The sequence below is a fragment of the Elephas maximus genome, chromosome 10 (genome assembly GCF_024166365.1).
Source record: "Elephas maximus indicus isolate mEleMax1 chromosome 10, mEleMax1 primary haplotype, whole genome shotgun sequence".
NCBI classification, from domain to species: domain Eukaryota; kingdom Metazoa; phylum Chordata; class Mammalia; order Proboscidea; family Elephantidae; genus Elephas; species Elephas maximus.
Genome location: NC_064828.1, coordinates 94,352,053 through 94,371,596, shown reverse-complemented (window position 1 = coordinate 94,371,596; position 19,544 = coordinate 94,352,053). Strand labels below are relative to the sequence as shown.

Genomic DNA, 19,544 nt, shown 5'->3' with positions numbered 1-19,544 from the left:
CTATCTATTAGTACTTAATATATGAAGATCCTAAGACATATCAAGTCCATTTCTAGAGATATGGCACAGATGGTTAAGTGCTCAACTACTAACTGAAAAGTTGGTAGTTTGAACCCACCCACAAGCACATCGGAAGAAAGGCCTGGTGACATGCTTTCAAAAGGTTGCAGCCTTGAAAATCCTATGGAGTGCAGTTCTACTCTGAGTTGGAATCACCTACACTGGTAACTGGTTTTCATCCTATAAAAATAATATCAAAAGTACATAAAGGTGCAAGCACAAGGATATTGTTGCACCAATGTTTATAATACCAAAAAAGGTAAGAGCGTAACTGGGAATAGTTGAATAAATTAATGGTACAGTCATACAATGAAATTCCATACAACCACTAAAACCATCTGAGACATTTTAAAATTTACTGGCCTAGAAAGTAGTTTGTCATACAGCAGGTCTATGAAAAAAGTAAGTTGCATACAAAATTTAAGGCATGATTTCATTTTTTAAAAAGCAAAAGTGTAATTGTATTTTTTTTATATATGTATATCATTGCTGATGTCAGATGGATTCTGGCTGAAAGCAGAGAATACCAGAAAGATGTTTACCTTTGCTTTACTGACTATACAAAGGCATTCAACTGTGTGGATCACAATAAAATTTGAAAAACATTTTGAAGATTGTGAATTACAGAACATTTAATTGTGCTCATGAGAAACCTATACACAGATCAACAGGCAGCCATTCGACCAGAACAAAGGGATACCGTGTGGTTTAATGTCAGGAAAAGCATGCATCAGGGTCGTATCCTTTCACCATACTTATTCAATCTGTATGCTGAGCAAATAATCCAAGAAGCTGGACTACAAGAAAGAGAATGAGCAATCAGGATGGGAGGAAGTCTCATTAATAATTCGCGATACGCAGATGACACCACCTTGCTTGCTGAAAGTGAAGAGGACTTGAAGAACTTACTGATGACGATCGAAGACCACAGCCTTCAATATGGATTACACCTCAACATAAAGAAAACAAAAATTCTCATGACTCGACCAATAAGCAACATAATGATAACCAGAGAAAAGACTGAAGTTGTAAAGAATTTCATTTTACCTGAATCCACAATCAACACCCATGGAAGCAGCAGTCAAGAAATAAAAAGATGCATTACATTGGGCAAATCTGCAAGAAAAGACCTCTTTAAAGTGTTGAAAAGGAAAGATGTCACCTTGAACACTAAGATGTGCCTGACCCAAGCCATAGTGTTTTCAATCTCCTCATATGCATGCTAAAGCTGGACGATGAATAAGAAAGACTGAAGAAGAACTGACACCTTTGAATTGTGGTGTGGGAGAAGAATATTGAATATACCACGGACTGCCAAAAGAATGAACAAACTCTGTCTTGGAAGTACAACCAAAATCCTCCTTAGAAGCAAGGATGGCGAGACTATGTTTCACAAACTTTGGACATGTTATTAGGAGGGATCAGTCCCTGGAGAAGTGGAGGGCCAGCGAAAAAGAGAAGGACCGTTACCGAGATAGATTGACACAGTGGCTGCAACAATGGACTCAAGTTCAATGATTGTGAGGATGGTGCAGGACCAGGCAGTGTTTTGTTCTGTTGTACATAGGGTTACTATGAGTCGGAACTGACTCGACGGCACCAAACAACAACATATATGTATAAAAAGGAGCTCTAGTAGCACAGTAGTTAAAGTGCTTGGCTACTAACTGAAAGGTCAGCGGTCCAAACCCACCAGATCCTCTGTGGGAGAAAGATGTGGCAGTCAGATTCCATAAAGATTAAAAAACAAAAAATCCCAAACCCGTTGCCCTCAAGCCAATTCAAGATTAAAACCCAGTGCCTTGGAAAACCAATGGGGCAGTTCTACGCTGTCCTAGAGGGTCACTGTGAGTTGGACTCAACTCAATGGCACACAACAACAACATATATGTGTATCTAGAGATCTCTTACAAGAGTGAGAAACACATAGGTGTTACTGGAAAGATGAGAATACAGGCGTTTCCTGTTTTATTTAGTATAATTTTCATGTGATAGCTTTGTAATTTTTCTTTTTTTATCCTCAAATAAATTGATTTTAACATGCCATGATTGGTTGAGGGTAAAGTTAAATTGGCTGAATATTGTACACTAAACACGTATTGAGGTTTTAAGAATACTCTGTATTTGTTGATCACTATCCAATCACACCACACAGGGCCACTATTAGTAGAAATTGACTTGACGGCAATGGGTTTTATCCGATCACACTAAAAAAAAGAACAGAACAGAAATTCTGATTTGATTTTTTGGCCAAGTATGATGGTTAAGGCCATGTGTCAACTTGGCTGGGCCATGATTCTCAATGGTTTGGCAGTTATGTAATGATGTACTTATCCTCTATTTTGTGATCTGATGTGAGCAGACAATCAATTGAAAAGGGAATTTCCTTGGGGATGTGGCCTACATCCAATATATATGGATGTTCTGGCAAAACTCAAGCTGGATCCTGCATCCAACTCTTCATCCTCTGACCTCTGGTTTTTGGGACATGAGCCAGCAGTCTGCTGCCTGACCTGCAGATCTTGGGATTTGCTAACTCTCAAAACCCTGTGAGCCAGCAGCCGTCAACCAGACCTGCCTATTTTGGGTTTGTCAGCTCCTGCAACCATGTAAGTCAGCAGAAGCCTCCAACCTGACATCTGACCCATGGATTTGGGACTTGCCCACCTCCACAACTGCATGAGCCATTTCTCTGAGGTAAATCTCTCTCTATATATTTATGTATACATACACTTCACTCGTTTTGCTTCTCTAGAGAACCCAGCCCAAGACAGCAACATTGAAAGGATAAAAATACATTATGATCATTGAAAATATGCTATGTTTGACATTCAATAGTTTTTGCATTTAAAAGGAAAATAAAAACAGAGAGAAAGAAGAAGGAGAAGGGAGAGAGGGAAGGAGAGAGGAGAGTAAGTGAAGAGGTAAAGCACAGAGTTTAGAAGAACAGGATTTGGGTTTGACATTACTAGCTAAGATTAGAGAGAAACGTTTGCACATGTGAATTAGGAGGCAAATAGGTGATAAATTTTACCCTTTGAAAACAAAACCATTGTTAATGATAAACTTCACTAAGGAAGTTACAAAATGTATAGACAAGAAATGAAACACCACTCCAGGGACAGTGGTTTCCTTGTCCTATGTTCCATCTTAGCTCAGGTGTATTTTGCCATTCTGCATCCAGATAATAGTATTGATTGTCTTTCATCTCACACACTCTGCAATATAACATACCAGGAGGCTGAAAATCTATCATTTTAAGTTTTATTGATAAGTGGTAATGCATTCTAGACTTGACAAATGAACAATCACATACCTTGAGTAGGGGTTTACATAAAGCCTTTCATTTAAAACAGTGAATCATTCCATTATACTAACCACACACACACAAAAACTGTGAAAAATATAATTTAGAGTGTGGTACATATTTTATTTAAAACTTGGAACTACTTTCTTCTTTGATTCTAAATTTTACAGTTGAAAAAAAACATTCAAAAGATAGGTGTTTGCTTAATTGGTGGACTCAGTTCAGAATTGTGTTTTGATTCCTAATCTTTCCTTCACAGCTTAACATGATCCAGATGAATATATGATAGAGTCATTGTTTACTTTTCTATACAATTGATATTATTACTGTTGTTTTAGCAAACATTTACAGGAGACCTACTTTGTGCTAAGCACTGTGCTAAATAGCTTTACGTAGGTTATCTCTTAATTCTCGCACAACTCTCTCAAGTAAGTAATATCACGGACGCTGTTTTGCAGATAAGAGGAAGTGACTTGCCCATGGTCAGAGCCAGGACTAGCACCTAGGTCTCTTAGACCTAGAGAGTTCATACTCTTGAGTACTTGCTATCCTACTATCCCCTTCTTTTTACTGTATGCTGTTTCTTCTAATTTATTGTGCAATGACATTGCCACAGGCACAACTGATTTTTCTATCTACATAAAAAAGTGGGAGTTATACCACTAGTCCAACAGGTAAAAGAGAAAGAATTCCCCTTCCCAATTTTCTACTACTATAAATGGCCATCCTACATTTTCTTGTTTTATGAAAATATTTAATATGTAATTATAAAGCTAGGCCAAAATGTTTTGATTATACAGAATATGGCTAGAAAATAACTGTTCTTGCCAAATTCAATAATTGAGTACATGCTATTTGGAAAAGGAAAATGATGATTTTATACTGATGTAGCAACACTGAAATCAGTTATCTGAGATGATTTAGTAAATGCTTTTTGATGATATTTTTATGAGGGCGATTATATTTAATTGGGGTAAAGTTTCTCTTCTTCAAGTCTCAAATGTGCATACTGTAGGGTTGCTCTTCTGCCAAATGAAGTTTAACCCATGATATCATTAACACGTATTGGAAAAACTCAAGAACAATATTATCTGATTCAAACCCTTCACATTCTCTTGGACCAAGAGCTTTTCCTCTATAAGACAGGTAGAAAGAACCTTAAATTTGTATCACTACGATTTCACCAGTAAATAGCAATATGAGCTTGGATTAAGTCACTACTTAACCTGAGTCTCAGTTTCCTATTCATAAAAAAGGGATAATATTACTTATCTCAAAGGACTGTTACAAGCTCTAAAGGAGATAATTTGGGATTAAAGTTTTTTAAAAACCAAAGGCTGCCAAATAAGTCCATCATCATTATTACTGCTTCTCAGTTAGGCAGGGAACACAAAATGGCAAATTTCTTGGTCTTTTAAAAAGCAATTTTTTTTTTTTTTGGTTTATTTAAATGTTCATTCTTTTTGCTTCTGGCTATGCCACTTTTTTTTTTTTTTTTTTTTTTTGAAGAGCAAGCCAAAAACATTAGCCCAGAGTCTTGGTTCTCAAGAAAGTATTTGGATCACACCCGATTTTCTCACAGTTACCCTTGTGAAAGCAAAGTCCAGCCCACAGTATTTAAGCAGATTCCGTACTTCCATTCTGGCCTGAAATCTCTAATAATCTTCCTGCCACGTTTTGTTTTATAATCTCTGTTACCTCTACTTATTAATCCATACTACCAGAGAACGGTAGGTTCTGGAAAAGAATGCAAACCAGCCTATTTAGTTTCAGTAATAATTAGTTGATTAACTACAGATTTATCTGCTATGATGTATTTTATTAGAAAGTTGTCTATGCAGAATTGTCTGTCATATCAGAAGCCTCTATCAAGTTGAAGGCATACAAGCGAGAAGATAAAGGCAGCAAATAAATCAAAGATCATTTGGCCACTAGAAGAATATTTTTTATAAAACTATCTGAACAAGCATCCTGTAAATTTAACCATTTTTAACTGTCCCAAATCACAGTTGTTTAACTTGTGATTCAAGATGAGGCAAAAATAGCTGAGATATAAGAATCAGAGAAAGAGGAAACCCATGTAATTAAACACAGTGTTTAATATTAATTACATTTATAACACAACACCAGGCCTTCTTGGGAATACTGATGACAAGCTGTGTGAATAAAGAACCATCACTGATTGTAAAATAATGTGTCACTGGGCTCCCTTTAGCATTTTTTTAAATACAGAATTTCAAACGTATGTAAAAACAGGTTGAATAGTCTAATAAACCCCAATGTACCTGTTATAGGTGCTCTGGTGGCACAGTGCTTAAACGCTTGGCTGCCAGCTGAAAGTTTAGTGGTTTGAACCCACCAGCCACTCCTACCGGAGAAAGATGTGGCAGTCTGCTTCTGTAAAGATTTATAGCCCTGGAAACCCTGTGGGGAAGTTCTGCTCTGTCCTACAGCGTCGCTATGAGTTGGAATTGATGGGTTTGGTTATGGGTACCCGTTATGGGTTGAATTGTCTCCCCCAAACATGTATTGAAGTCCAGGCCCCTAAACTGAAAACAAACAAACCCGTTGGTGTCAATTTCAGCTCAAGTGGCCCCATGTGTTACAGACTAGAACTGCTCCATAGCGTTCTCTTGACTGTAACCTTTGACAGAGCACAAGGCTTTTCTTCTGTAGCGCCTGCTAACCTTTAGGTTAGCAGCCAAGTGTTAACTGTTTGTTGTGCCACGCAAACAACAACAAAAAACCAAAATCTGTTCTGTTTTGCCCTGGCGTACATTCTGATGCATAGCGACCCCATAGGACAGAGTAGAAATGCCTCACAGGGTTTCCAAGGCTGTAATCTTTACGGAAACCGGAAGCCAACTGCCACATCTGCTGGGAGGTTCAAGCCACCTTTCGTTTGGCAACCAAGCTCCTAACAACTGCCACCCAGGGCCCTTGAAATAGGGTTTTTGTTATGCTAATTAGGTCATACCCAGTAGGTTGGGCTCTAAATTTACTCATTTCTGAGTTAGGAAAAAAAGCAGAGCGGATGAAGACACATAAAAGGAGAAGAGAAAAACAGAGGAGACACATGCAGCCACAAGGACTTCTGGCAGCTACTAGAAGCTGAAAGACAAGGAAGGACTGCCCCTAGAGCCACACTCTGAATTTGGACTTGTAGCCACCTGAACTGTGAGAAAATAAATTTCTGTTCTTTAAAGTTTTTGTTATGGCAGCACCAGGTAACTCAGATAGTACTCTTCCTCAGCTTCAACCATTACACACTCATGGCCAAACTTGCCTCATTAATACTCCATCTATGTCTCTGCTTTTGTGTTATTTTGAAGCAAATTCAAGTCTCATTATTTTGTTTTTCAGTACACATTTTTGAAAGAGAGGGTATTTTAAAGTAGAACTATTATCAAACTTAAAAATTTATCAGTAACTTTAATTTCACTAAATATCCAGGAGCTGTTCAGTTTCCAATAGTTTCATAATTGTCATCATTTTCTTTTACAGTTTATTTGAAGCAGGATCCAAATAAGGTCCACTCATTGTGACTGACTGATAGGTCTCTTTGCTGTTGTTAGTAGCCTTTCACTCACAGCGACCCCATGCACAATGGAACGAAATGCTGCCAGGTCCCTGCCATCCCCACGATCAGTTGTGGATAAGACTGTTATTTATGATCCACAGGGTTTTCAGTGGCTGATCTTCAGAAGTAGATCTCGAGGCCTTTTTTCAGGAAGCTCTGCTGAAATCTGTTCAGCATCCTAGCAACACGCAAACCACCACAGATGAGTGGTGGCTGGTCATCAAGTGCATCAGCCAGGAATTGAATCTGGGTCTCCCACATGGAAGACAAGAATTCTACCATGGAACTACTAACGTCACCTGTGTCCCCGATCAATCCTCCCCAATTGTGATCAAGTTGTCTCTGACTCCAACTCATGGCAACCCCCCGTGTGTCAGAGTAGAACCGTACTCCTTAGCATTTTCGATGGTTGATTTTTCGATGTAGATCACCAAGTCTTTCTTCCCAAGCATTTCTGCGAGGACTCCAACAGCCAACCTTTAGATTAGCAGCCGAGCACGTTAACCATTTGCACTGCTGTGGAGAGCAAATCTCGTGGATTATCCCCATCTCCTGTATGCAAGTAGTCTTAATCTAAACCGATTGCAAAACATTTGTTCATTAACAATACCAAGTCGTAGGGAGGAAAAGAAGATGAAAGATGAGAGATGGCACGTGCAGAGTTGGGGGTGTGCATATATGGAGGTAACACGTTCTCTTAAAATAATATGCAGTGAAACTTACTGGAAATTGTTTTGTATAATCTTTCTGGTTGTCACCTGAACATTAAGTGAATTATGAGTGTTGATGGGATCATAATTTATACAATATTCCAAAAATAGTATGGTTTTCTGTGTATTTTTAAGGTCCCAAATCAGGCAGCTGGGCAGTCAACTGTGAAGCGACGGAGTGGTAAGAGCAAAGTGGGTAATCAGATGGTATTAGAAGAAATCTCAAGGTTTTTGCCTAGTCACAAACTCATTCCATAATCTCCCATTTCTGAGTCTTAATGGCCTTAGTTTTCTCTAATCCCTTCCTTCGGATCCGGGGAGGCTGCATTTTTTCCTCCCTCTTGGTAGGGTGCCTTTGGTAGTCATTTAAACCTGGTTGCACCAGCATATAACTTCTGGCATTTTTTTTGTTTGCACTTTGAGGATAAACTCCCTCATTGCTTCAGATTACACGTTTGTCAAAATGCCTTAAGAAAAAAAAAAACCCAAACCCACCGCCGTCCAGTGGATTCGGACTCATAGCGACCCTAAAGAACAAAGTAGAACTGCCCCATAACGTTTCCAAGGAGCGCCTGGTGGATTCCCACTGCCGACCGTTTGGTTAGCAAATGTAGCTCTTAACTACTACGCCACCAGGGTTTCCATCAAAACACCTAGAGACAAGAAAATTAAGTACTGCGAGGTCTGCTCTCTAAACAGGACATTCTCTGTCCCGCGTGAAATGTTGATATAAAAGCAGAATTTGCTTGGGCAAATGTGGGAAAAACCTGTTGAATTGCACTCCAAGACATGGGCATTTTCTGCTCGCTCTCACAGCGAGACGCCACGAGAGTTGGTGGGTCAAGGGCATGCATTTCAGATATGATTAGTCACTACGTGCTGGCCATATGGAGCCGCAATATTTAAAAAATCAGGAAAAGTTATTGTACTTCCTTATTCCAGTGATGGTGTTCCGTTTCGTTTTTGGCATTTCCACGAGCGTGAGAAGTTATTTAAAGTACGTCAACTAATAATGGCCGAAGCTTTGGGAACTCCGTCACCGGCCTCAATACGGTGACAAACGGCTCGGCGGTTTCAGATTACTGCTTCTGGAACACGAAAACATAGGCCCAAATCAGCCTTCAGCCCCTTCAGAAACAACCGAGAGAAGGTCCACACTCAGTGAGAAGCGCTAACACGGCGCAGCTTGCAGTGTGATCTCAGTTCACGCCGGGAGAGATGACTCCGCACTTAAAACTGCCCCAGGTCGGACCTCGACACGGGCCGGTACAGAACACGTGACCGGCCCTCCTCCGCGGCCATGCCTGTGTAGGCTGCTGCCACCGCCCCTGTCACATTCGGAGCTCCTCCAGCACGGGGCGGCGCGGAAACGTCTGCCACGAGGCAGAACAAGCCAGCTTTAGATACCCGTGTTACTAGAATTCGCGCCTTTCCCACAAGTGTTTTGCAAGTTTCTCAACCCAAATGGGCTTCCGAAGACTTCCGCCTGAGTGCCAACCACGTGATCACGCGATACTTGGAGAAGCCACAGCCCCACTTCACTACTCCTGTCCCCGGGCTCCGCCCGCCCAGCACTCTCCACGGCGCGTGACGACGCGGCCCGCGGCGGCCTCCGCCCCGGCGCGCCTGCGCACGCGGCTCTCGCGGTGTCTCGCGCTCGGCCCCGCCCACCTCTGCCCCCGCCCTTTCCGTCCCTCCCTCCCCCTCCGCCCTGTCTCTCGGCGGAGCGGCGGCGGCGGCGGCTCGCGCAGCGCGTTGGCTCGCTATATAAAGGGGAGAAGCGGGCGGACCGGACGGCTGGAGCTGCAGCCGGTGGCAGCAGCGGCGGCGCGGGGAGCGGCGACCGGTGGTGGTTTCCCTCCTTCGCGCGGGGTGGGGAGCGGGCAACGCCCCCCGGACCCCCGGAGGGTCTTGGTTTTTTTTTTTTTTTTTTTTCTGGGGGAAGGCGGTTCTCGAGGTTTTTAGCCCCGGGAGGAGTGCCCCCCCGCTCCTCTCTCCGCTCCCCTCTCTACACCTTCGGGATCCGATTTTACAATTTTTCCCAGTCGTGCGGTGGCTCGGGTCACCTCCGGGTGTTTTGGTTTTGCTTTTTCTTTTTTGATTTTGTTTTTACCTTGTTTTCTCGGGGTTCACCCCCCTCTTATTTGTGTTGTGTGTGGAAATGGCGAACTCGGCAAACACAAACACCGTGGTAAGGACGTGGTTCGGTGGCCGGCGGGGGCTTCATGCAGGCGGCAGCAACGGCCGGACCGGGCGGGGGCGGGGACGGCGGCGACACCCGGCCTCGACTCTCCTCAGCCGCCCGCGCGGCCGCCGCCGCTTCCCGCCTCGGGCGGACCGGGCCGGGCGCCGGGCGCGGGCGCGGGGGGGCGCCGAGGGCTCGCGCGGCGGCGGCGGCGGCGGCGGCGGGAGGGGGCGGCGGCGGGGCCTGGGGCGGGCCGGGCCGCGGAGGCGGTTGGCCGGGGCGAGCGCGCGGCCCGGCCCCAGACCCCGGCGCCGGGAGGGAGGAGGGGAGCCGCCGCCTCCCCCGAAGTGGGCCCGTCCGAGCTCGACGAGGGCTCCCCGAGCACCTCAAAACAAAAACCGTGTCTGGGGAATTGGGCCAGCCCCAAGCCCCGCCGCGGTCCACTTGAATGCAGTGGAAGGCTGATGCCACTTCGGGGGCTAGTCTGGGTTTTCCTGGCTTAGGCTTTGGGACCCTTCATTGGGGCCATTTTATGTCTAAGGAAAACGGACGAAGGTTGAAAAGTACTTATCTCGGTTCCTTCCGAATCGGTAAAATGGCGAAGGGGAAGCAAAACCCCCATCGGATCTCCGACTAGCAAAAGCACCAAAACAAACAAAAAAAAGCCTACAGTGGTCAAAGTGCCCCTGCTTTCGCCTTAAAATTTGCCTCCTTCTCCCCCGTTTGCCCATTTTTTGGTTACTTGCGATCACGTAGGTTTGCAAAAAGCAGTCACATAAAAAACCTTTTCAGTCCCCAACGCAATGTGATCACTAGTCCCCCCGACTCTCTTATTTTTATTGTGCCAATAAAACACGTCTTTGCCCGGTCCCGAATGCCGCAGACCAGCCCGCGGCCGCCCGACACCGTACCGTTGGCGACTCGGGTCGATCCATCATGGCTGCGGCCGCTTAGCCTGCTTTTCAGTCCCTGAGCCTTGTGGTCCTCCTCCCTTTGGCTGCCCTGTTTATATAGAGCCATTGCCGCTCTCTAATATAGACTCTGCCAGGATGGGAAGGTGCTTTTCAGGCCTACGTCACCGCCTCTCCATTTAAACACCAGATCCGGCTTTAAATAGTGAGAGCTGCTGCGAGCAGGGCTGGGAGGTTCGTGCTCCCGAGGCGAGAGGCTGGCGTGTGTAGAGCTCAATTTATTCCTGGGTCCTTTTCTTAACGCTGTAATCTCGCCCCTCAGGGGGGCTGCTTTCAGAGCCTCAGATGTTTTGATGCTGCAGCTAGGGTTTGCTTTCTTTGGTTTGCCAGGGGAAAACATTCCGAATTACTATCCCTTCTATTTTTATTTATTTTTTTTAAAGAGAAATTTTAAGTAACAGGGTTTAATCCTATTTCTTGTACTGGAAGGTGTGTACCTTATTGTCGGGAATTTAAAAATGCTGTCTATATTAAGTGTCAGCTGCAGAGGACTTGATTTGGGAAGGGATAATTTTATCAAGTATTCAGGAAACTTAGAAATCTAGCTCCTGATATTTCATATTTTTTTATTGTTTCAATATGTTTTCTGCTAATATCTGAAGACAGAAAGCTTTTCAGAGGTCATAGATAAGTGGCTAAAGCTTTACCTTAGGATTTTTTCTCCACGGTAAATTTATGTGTAGGGGAATTGTGAGTCACGAATGAGGAGATTTAGTGCAAACTGGATTTTAAAATTAAAAATCTAAGTAGATTCCCTGTATTGCATTGGATGATAACATGGTATCCAGTATAAAATTAATCCAGTTTATTTTCCAATGTTGCTGTGCATTCTGGGTTTAAAATTCTTTTAATTGCTATAATATGGATGTTTTTGTCAGAAGTATATAACTTGAATCATTTTGTATGCCCAAGGAACCTTCTAAGACTTTTGAAAGGAACCTTCTAATTAATCACTTGGTAGTGTCACTAATTGCCCTCTAATTTACCAGTTTTTAAGTTTGGAATATCTCCTAAATTGCCTTGCATTAAGTGCAAGAAACACTTTGGCTCAAGTAAAGTTTAGAATTTTAAGTAATGGCCTGGATATTGCTCCACAGGGTCTCTATGAGTTGGAATTGAATCGAAGGCAATGGGTTTGGTTTGATTTTGGTTTTATATCACATAGTGCCTGTGCGCCCATGTACTTTAAAATAAAGCATCAATATTTTGAGGACTTTTCAACTCACGAGCAATTTTCCTAAGTTGTTATTTGTGTATATACTTCATGAAGAATACATATTTCCCTTCCTATTTTAAGTGTTCAAGTCATAGGTTCATTTAATGTAGAAAAGGAAAGCCTTAAGACAAGATTGATTAATTAAATTGCGAGTACCAGAAGATAGCGTATTTCTGTCTGTAAATGTCTGTATCTTTAAGCAAAAGATTTTTAGGGTTAACGGACTTCAGGAACACCAAAACATCTCATTTGCTGGCAAAATAATTTGTATTGTCAATTTGAGATTTATGCTACAAATTTAAGAATACCTGCTTCCTTTATAGTGCCTCGAGGGGGTCATTATTGGTTAAAAAAAAAACCCCACTTTATCCATGTAGTTTTGTAATTCAGTAGATAAATCAATGTAGGTATAGATGATACCCGTAATCAGATACACTTCCCTTGTAAGTAGAATCGGAATGCTAAAATAAGGAGGCATTGTTGAGATGTACATTTTACGGATAAATCATTTTTAAGTTCACAAAGGCAAATTTGGCAAAATGACAAAGCCAGTTAGTGATTGGCATAGCAAGGGTGAGAACTTAGAGAAATAAATGGTTTTTCTGGTTGTCATGAGAAGAAATGAATGGTTTTTAATGGCAGATGCGAGTTGTGCTAACAAACTCAGTACATGTTTTTTGTCAGACAAGAGTACATTTTTCTTTGAGGGTTCCCCTGTGATAACAATATTGCAGGTAGAAATGCTACTGAAACATTTATTTCTCTTTGAAGTTTGCTTATGAGAGCAAATCCTTGGCTTTATTGGGCAGCCAATAACTTTCACCTTAAACGAGGTATAAAATAAAAATAATGACAAATAATTTTAAGAAAGAAATGTTAACCATATGTGTATGTGATAATAACAAGGCACCTCTAGTTTTACCAGTCTGGCTGCAAACTTCCTTTTGTCTAACATGTTAAAAATAGGATGTGGGTTGGGCTAATTGTTCTACGTCTCACCTTTTAGTTTTTAAAAAATATGTTTGAAAGTGGTTTTCATAGACACTCGCATTTTATCCTGGCAATCTTCTAGAAGCCAGCTGCCAAGTACCAACAATAATAGTAATAATAATACCAAGCAATGTAGTACCAACAATAATATCCACCAAATAATACTAGCCATAATAGTAATAATAAATTTTGGGAGGTCCTGGGAAAGAGATCAGTATAACTGGTTCGTCTCGGACGTTGAGACCTATCGTTGTGGATATGGGAACAATTTAATGATAGAACTTTAAGATACAGAGTGGGTCACAGGAACAGAAATTAGGTGATTTTTGAACTTCAATCCTCATTAGGTTCCAGATTTATTACCAGGGAAATGACTACAGGATATACACACACACACCTGTTGTCAAGTTGATGCCGACTCATAGTGACCCTAAAGGACGGTAGAACTGCCCCATAGGGTTTCCAGGGAGCACCTGGTAGATTCAAACTGCTGATCTTTTAGTTAGTAGCCGTAGTTCTTAACTACTACACCACCAGGGTTTCCTAAGCTTCTTTAAAAATCTAAGACTTAGTGACAAGGTTGTGAGATAAAACAGGGTTCACACCAAGCAGGGAATAATAGAAGCTAGACATAAGCAACCCATAAAGCTATTATCGAGCATCACATTAGGTGTTTTGACTACAGGAGAGGAAATTATAACTGGAAATTGTGTGGACCTCGTATGTATAAGGGCATTCGGCTTATGAATTGCACTAAATAATTTAAACATTTATAAATTTTAGGTCATTTTTAAAATGACTAATTTGTCTTGAGTTTGTGAAAACCTACTATGCATTTTAATATATAAAAAATAGTCTTTTTCAGCAGTCTTTCATTTTTCTTTCGAAGCCTAAGTTATACAGATCTGTGATTGAAGACGTTATTAATGATGTGAGAGACATATTTCTGGATGATGGAGTAGATGAACAAGTCCTGATGGAATTGAAAACTGTGAGTTGGCTTTTTTTAAAAAAAAAATTCATGCATTTTTATCAAAACATTCTTTTTTCTAGAGACTAATCCATACTTTTTCCATAGCATGAGTGTCTGACTTTGATGCAAGAGACAGCATTGTTTAGTGAAGGATGCTGGCTTTGGTGCACAAATAATTGGTTTCAAATTCTGACTCTATCATCTATTTCTCTCACCTTGGGAAAGCTATTTCCATTTTTCAATTTTCTTATCTGTAAGATGAGAACTAGTAGTATTTACCTTATAGGGTTGTTTAGACGATTAAATGCAATAGCCGTAGAAAAATGCTTAGTGCAGTGTTTGGCAAAAACATGAGCTATTATTGGGTGATTAACATTCTGCTTTATGGTCAGGTTACTTGATGTGCCTGTAACAGTTTTTTTTTTTTTTTTAATAGTGTTAATGCATTTGCATTCTAAAGTGTGTTTTAAGTTGTGGGGATTGAATAAATGCTTGATAAAAGAATTTTAGGTTCTGAGTCAGATCCTTTATGTGGACCAAATGTTAGGTTTATAATGTATTTTATTTGGGGAGCTGGTTTTCTGTATCTGGAATTTAAGCAGAAATATTTAGATATTTTTATTTAGCATTTGTGTTTTCTGGTGTTACAATGACTCATGAAATTAAATGGAGTATTTTAGCACTATTGCTTAGAATAGTGGCTTTCAAGTGTGGTCCATGTGTTCCCGGAGGTTCCTCTGAGACCCTTTCAGGGGGCTCATGAGGTCATTCAAATGCCAAGTTTGAATAACCATAGTTTATTCATCAACTTTTCAAGTAAAAGTTAGGTTCTATGAAAAAAAGTGGCCAGTTCAACTCACAACTCAAATGTATAAGTGCTGTTTTCCTTTAAGCCATTTGTCACTGAAAGTGATAAATTGTTCTGAGACCAAAAAGTTTTAGAACTGCTGGCTTAGACCTTGGATGTTCTTTTACTGCTGTGTACAAGTAAGTAATCCCAGTTAATAAATGCTAAGGAGTATTTGTTGTGGTCTTATCCATTCAACCAAGGTATAAAATGTATAACTTAGCAACTCATTATAAATCCAAGAAATCTCACCTTTACTGTGGTTATAAAATATGTCTTAGAGTCATAAGGAACTTCTCTAGAGTTTTCAGTAAAAATCTGCCCTTCTGAAGGAATACTAAATAGATTTAAGCAATGAGGAAATATTTATTTATTTGAGAGACGTGTAATGGTTACTAAAAGGGAAGATTAAGTGTCTAAAAATTCAGGTGAGAGAATATGAACTCAGACATGAATTGGGCAGAAACAGCAATATAAACTGCTTCAATAGCATAAAGTACCTCAGGGATATGAGTAGCAAAAGAATAAGCTTATTTTGATTCCTTACGTGGAGTGAATATTTTGCATTTTATGTTACACTCTTATGATTGTCCTTGTAGTTTTATGATCTTATATAGGAGGTATAATATTTTTAGGTGTAGAAAATCATGCTCAAAGAATTTAAATAATTTATTTTAGGTCAAACTAGTGGTCAGTTCAGGTTGTTCATTATCTATGCTTGCATATCTCAGTGAAAATTTTAGGAAATTTGTTTTTACTACTTGTCCCAGTGGAATTGGCATTGTCTCCAGAGACCTGCATTTTTATTACGTTGAGCTTTTTTAATTCCTATATATTTTATAGGTCGTACAATAATTTTTTAATGGTTTTTTTAAGGACAAAAACTCTGACTTACTCAGCCTTGAATTCCCAGTTTCTACCACAGTGCTTGGCATATATGGTTGGTATTCAGTAGATAAGAGCCCTGGTGGCACGGTGGTTAAGAGCTCAGCTGCTAACCATAAAGCCTCCAGTTTGAATCCACCAGCTGCTCCTTAGAAACCCTGTGGGGCAGTTCTACTTTGTCCTATAGGGTCACTCTGAGTCGAGATTGACTTGATAGCAGTGGGTTTTTTTTTTTTTTTTTTTAATTCAGTAAATACTTAATTGAATTGTCTGATAACAAGTATGGTCCCAGAATCAGAACAAAGTATATAATATTTTTGTTGTTTTTAAGTGGGGCATAGTCTTCTATCCTGGGTTATAACTAGAGTTAAAAATAAAACTGTTAGACCAAAATGAGTTTGTTATTTTGATTCTGTGTGCTAAATTTCTTCAGACTCTTATTAGAACTTGCAGAATGTGCCCTAGTTTTTAACAGTTGAACAGCCAGAACTGTCCAGTAGAACTGTACATGATGATGGAAGTGTTCTGTGTTTGTGCTGTTAACTATGGCAGACACTAGACTATTAAACACCTGAAGTATGCTTAGTAGAATTGAGGAACTGAATTTTATATTTAACTTAGTAAGACGTCACTTAACGCCCACAGTAGGTTCTGTGAAATAGGATGTAATGTGTTTTGGACGTTGTGCAAATACCTGGGTCTTTGGGACATGGGTCTCCCACGCACGTAGGCCTGGGGGCTGCTGTGTAGCAAGCATCCCAAGCAGCTCCCGCAGGGGTCACCCCAGGTGAGCACCCGGCCAGGTCCTGCCTGGTGCGTGGCATGTTAAGGTCACAGTGAGTAGGCTCCAACCTTGGGTGCTTGGGAGCAGGATCGGACGCCCACTCCTCCCAGTGGCTCAGGTGCCTGTTCCAGTAAGTGAGAGGGTGGTGGGGCAGTAGGCATTTCCCAGAGGGTACACGCCAGACTACAGATACATATGCAGTTGGATTTTGCCCTAACTGATGTTATGTAGTGCATTACTGTAATTTAAATTGCCATGTGTGGCTAGTAGATAGCATATCGAACCACACAGGTTTAGACATTCCTACTAATAAAAACTAATTTTATATTGTGTAGTTTATGAAGGGCTTTGTTATTAGCTCCCCTCCCCTCTTTGTTTGTGTGAGGCTGTGAAGAATACACTGGTGGATTATGAATTAAGATGAAGGGATGAGTATATGTTATTGGAAGGGTAAGTATAGATAATGTAGGAAGGGAGGTGATTTAAAAAAAAAAAAATTCAGCCTAATTCTAGAGGTTATTTCTTTGAACTGCTATGCATGTACTTTAGTATGTGAACTGTGGTACCTGGAAAAGATGTATAAAACACACGCAGTCCATGTTTTTAAGAAATCTGTTTGTTTGTGAAATGTTTTTTGTGGCAGGGCTATCAGACCCCCTCTGACTTCACAAGGGGGAAGAATCATTGTCTTTATCAACAGCTCAAGGCTGATTGCTGTGAGGCAGGGGTCAGGCGAGCTGCCATATTCCAACTTTTTTGGCAATCTGACACCAACCATCCCTCCCACGGCAATCTCTACTTCTCTGCTGGGTTTGATTCATTCCATTGCCCACACAGAACTCGAAGACAGTACTCATTATGGGGTTTATTAGGGAAGTAGCAAGTTACAATTCAGGTTCAGAAACAACTAAAGATATAGATCTTTGATCAGGACAGGCACTTTTCAGTTGCGCCCAAAGGCAGGCCTCTCTCTGGCCCTTGACCTGGCCTCTGCCTTGCTTGAGGAAGTGTTAACGAAGCTCTTTAGCTCTGCCAGTAAGTGCCAGGAGGTACCCCACTTTGCCAGTAAGCCCTAGCCCGGAGGCGCTCAGCTCTCTAGCTCCGTGGGTTGGTAAGCCTAGCTCTCCCAACAAGTCCCCAGAGGCACCCCAGTCCACCAGCAAGTCTCCTGCCGAAAGGTGCTCAGCTTTCTTGCTCCTTGGCCTGGGAAACTCACTGCTCTATCTTAAGCCGGTCTGGTTCTGCTGCCTCTGCTGCTGCTTCTTGCCGTCTTGATGTCTTCAGTGTTGCGACTCTTTCTCTGTCTTCTGACCTAGGAGGGTGTCAGCACAGGGATCCCAGGTCCAAAGGATGTGCCCTGCTCCCATCTCTTCTTGGTGGTGGTCAGGTCGCCCTCTGCTCTGGGATTGGCTCTCTTCTAAGCCTAGCAGAATGGCAAAACCGACCAATCCCCTCGTTAGGGTTCCATACACCTTATTTGTGCGGTCCCATCCCCACAAGGGTGCCATGCACCTTATTTGTATTATGAGCAAGCTGTCCAGTCTCCTTGGTGGGCCACAAGCACCTTGTTTGCATAGTCCCAGCCAATCTTTTGGTGGAAGTTACAAGACCATAGCTAGAAAGGCCATATAAAAGCAATTCATTGCATTGCAGTTTTGGTGTGTGACAGTGGGTGGGAATGACAGTCTAGGATTTCTCTTCAAAGTAAATGATAAAATCATCCTGATTTCTAGATTGTTAGACCTACCCAATGTAGCAAATATTATGGGAGATATAAAACATGGTCCGTGTTTTCAGTAAAGCAGACAAGGTGAGAAGAGTTTCCTCAATTGGAAATAAATCTGAAATTTAGTTAGTTTACCTCTAGATCAGGTTTCCTAACCTTAGCACTATTGACATTTTAGACCAGATAATTCTTTGTTGCAGGGGAACGTCCTGTTCATTGTAGGGTATTAGCAGCATCCCTGGGCTCTACCCATTAGACAACAGTAGCACCCCTGAGTTGTGACAACCAAAAATGTCTCTAGACATTGCCAAATGTCCCTAGGGGAACAGAATCGCCCCTGATTGAGATCCATTGCTCTAGCTATATTCTAAAAAAAAAAAAAAATTTTCTAGTTGAATATAAATACTTGGACCATATGTTGAATAATCTGCAGTTCTACTTTAGTCTTCTCTGAAGGTACTTAGTAATTTTTCTGATGAAAAGTGATAAAATTACACTTGTGTAATTATAAGAGATTGTTACGGCATAGATGATGGGATCCATTGGGAGCATCTTATTACAGAGGGTTTGATTGGCACGTGGCTGTCCTGTAGAGACAAATTAATAGAAACCAAGAGACTGATGATTGCAAATAGAGAGCAAAATATCTTAGAAAAATAATTCATTACACTGGAGAGTCCTCTTACAGCTGTAATAGAGACTGCATTGCGCTGCATTTTCAGGAATAAGTAATATTTCCTTTGAGATTTTGTTCAGTTCCTTTTCCCTTGTTGTCTTTATCTTGTAATGTTGTTGTTAGTTGCTATCAAGTTGATTCCAACTCATGGTGACTCCATGTGCTATGGAGTAGAACTGCTCCATAGGGCTTTCTTGGCTGTCATCATTATGGAAGCATATCACCAGGGCTTTTCTTCCCCAGTACTGCTGGGTGGGTTTGAACTGCCAACCTTTAAGTTACCAGTTGAGTGCAAATCATTTGCACCACCTAGGGACCTTCACCTGGTAATAGAGAATAGGGGTATAGAGGAGCATGTGATTTATCCTTCATTAGCATTCCTAGAAAACTGTCAACCATTATCTCTTCAAATACTGCCTTTCTTTCATTCCTTTTATCCTTTCCTTGTGGACCTCCAGTTAGACATAAGCTACGTGTTCATTTTATCCTCTTACATTTTTTAGTTCTTAGTTCCTCTACTACCATTCTGTGTAATTTCTTTGTAGCTTTCAGTGAACTAGTTTTCTCTTTTACTCATTGCCGTTGAGTTGAGTCTGATTCCTAGTGATCCTGTAGGACAAAGTAGAACTGCCCC

General features: G+C 41.3%; 1 protein-coding gene across 1 annotated transcript in view; it reads left to right on the top strand.

Moving 5' to 3' along the window:
* Positions 1–9,372: 9,372 nt before the first annotated feature.
* The window catches only part of GTF2A1 (general transcription factor IIA subunit 1), a 57,710-nt gene continuing 47,538 nt past the window's right edge, over positions 9,373–19,544 (top strand). Inside the window, exons 1-2 of the mRNA XM_049899782.1 lie at positions 9,373–9,848; positions 13,909–14,010. Coding sequence (XP_049755739.1) covers positions 9,819–9,848; positions 13,909–14,010 — 132 coding nt within the window. The 5' untranslated portion in view covers positions 9,373–9,818. The remainder of the gene's footprint in view (positions 9,849–13,908; positions 14,011–19,544) is intronic.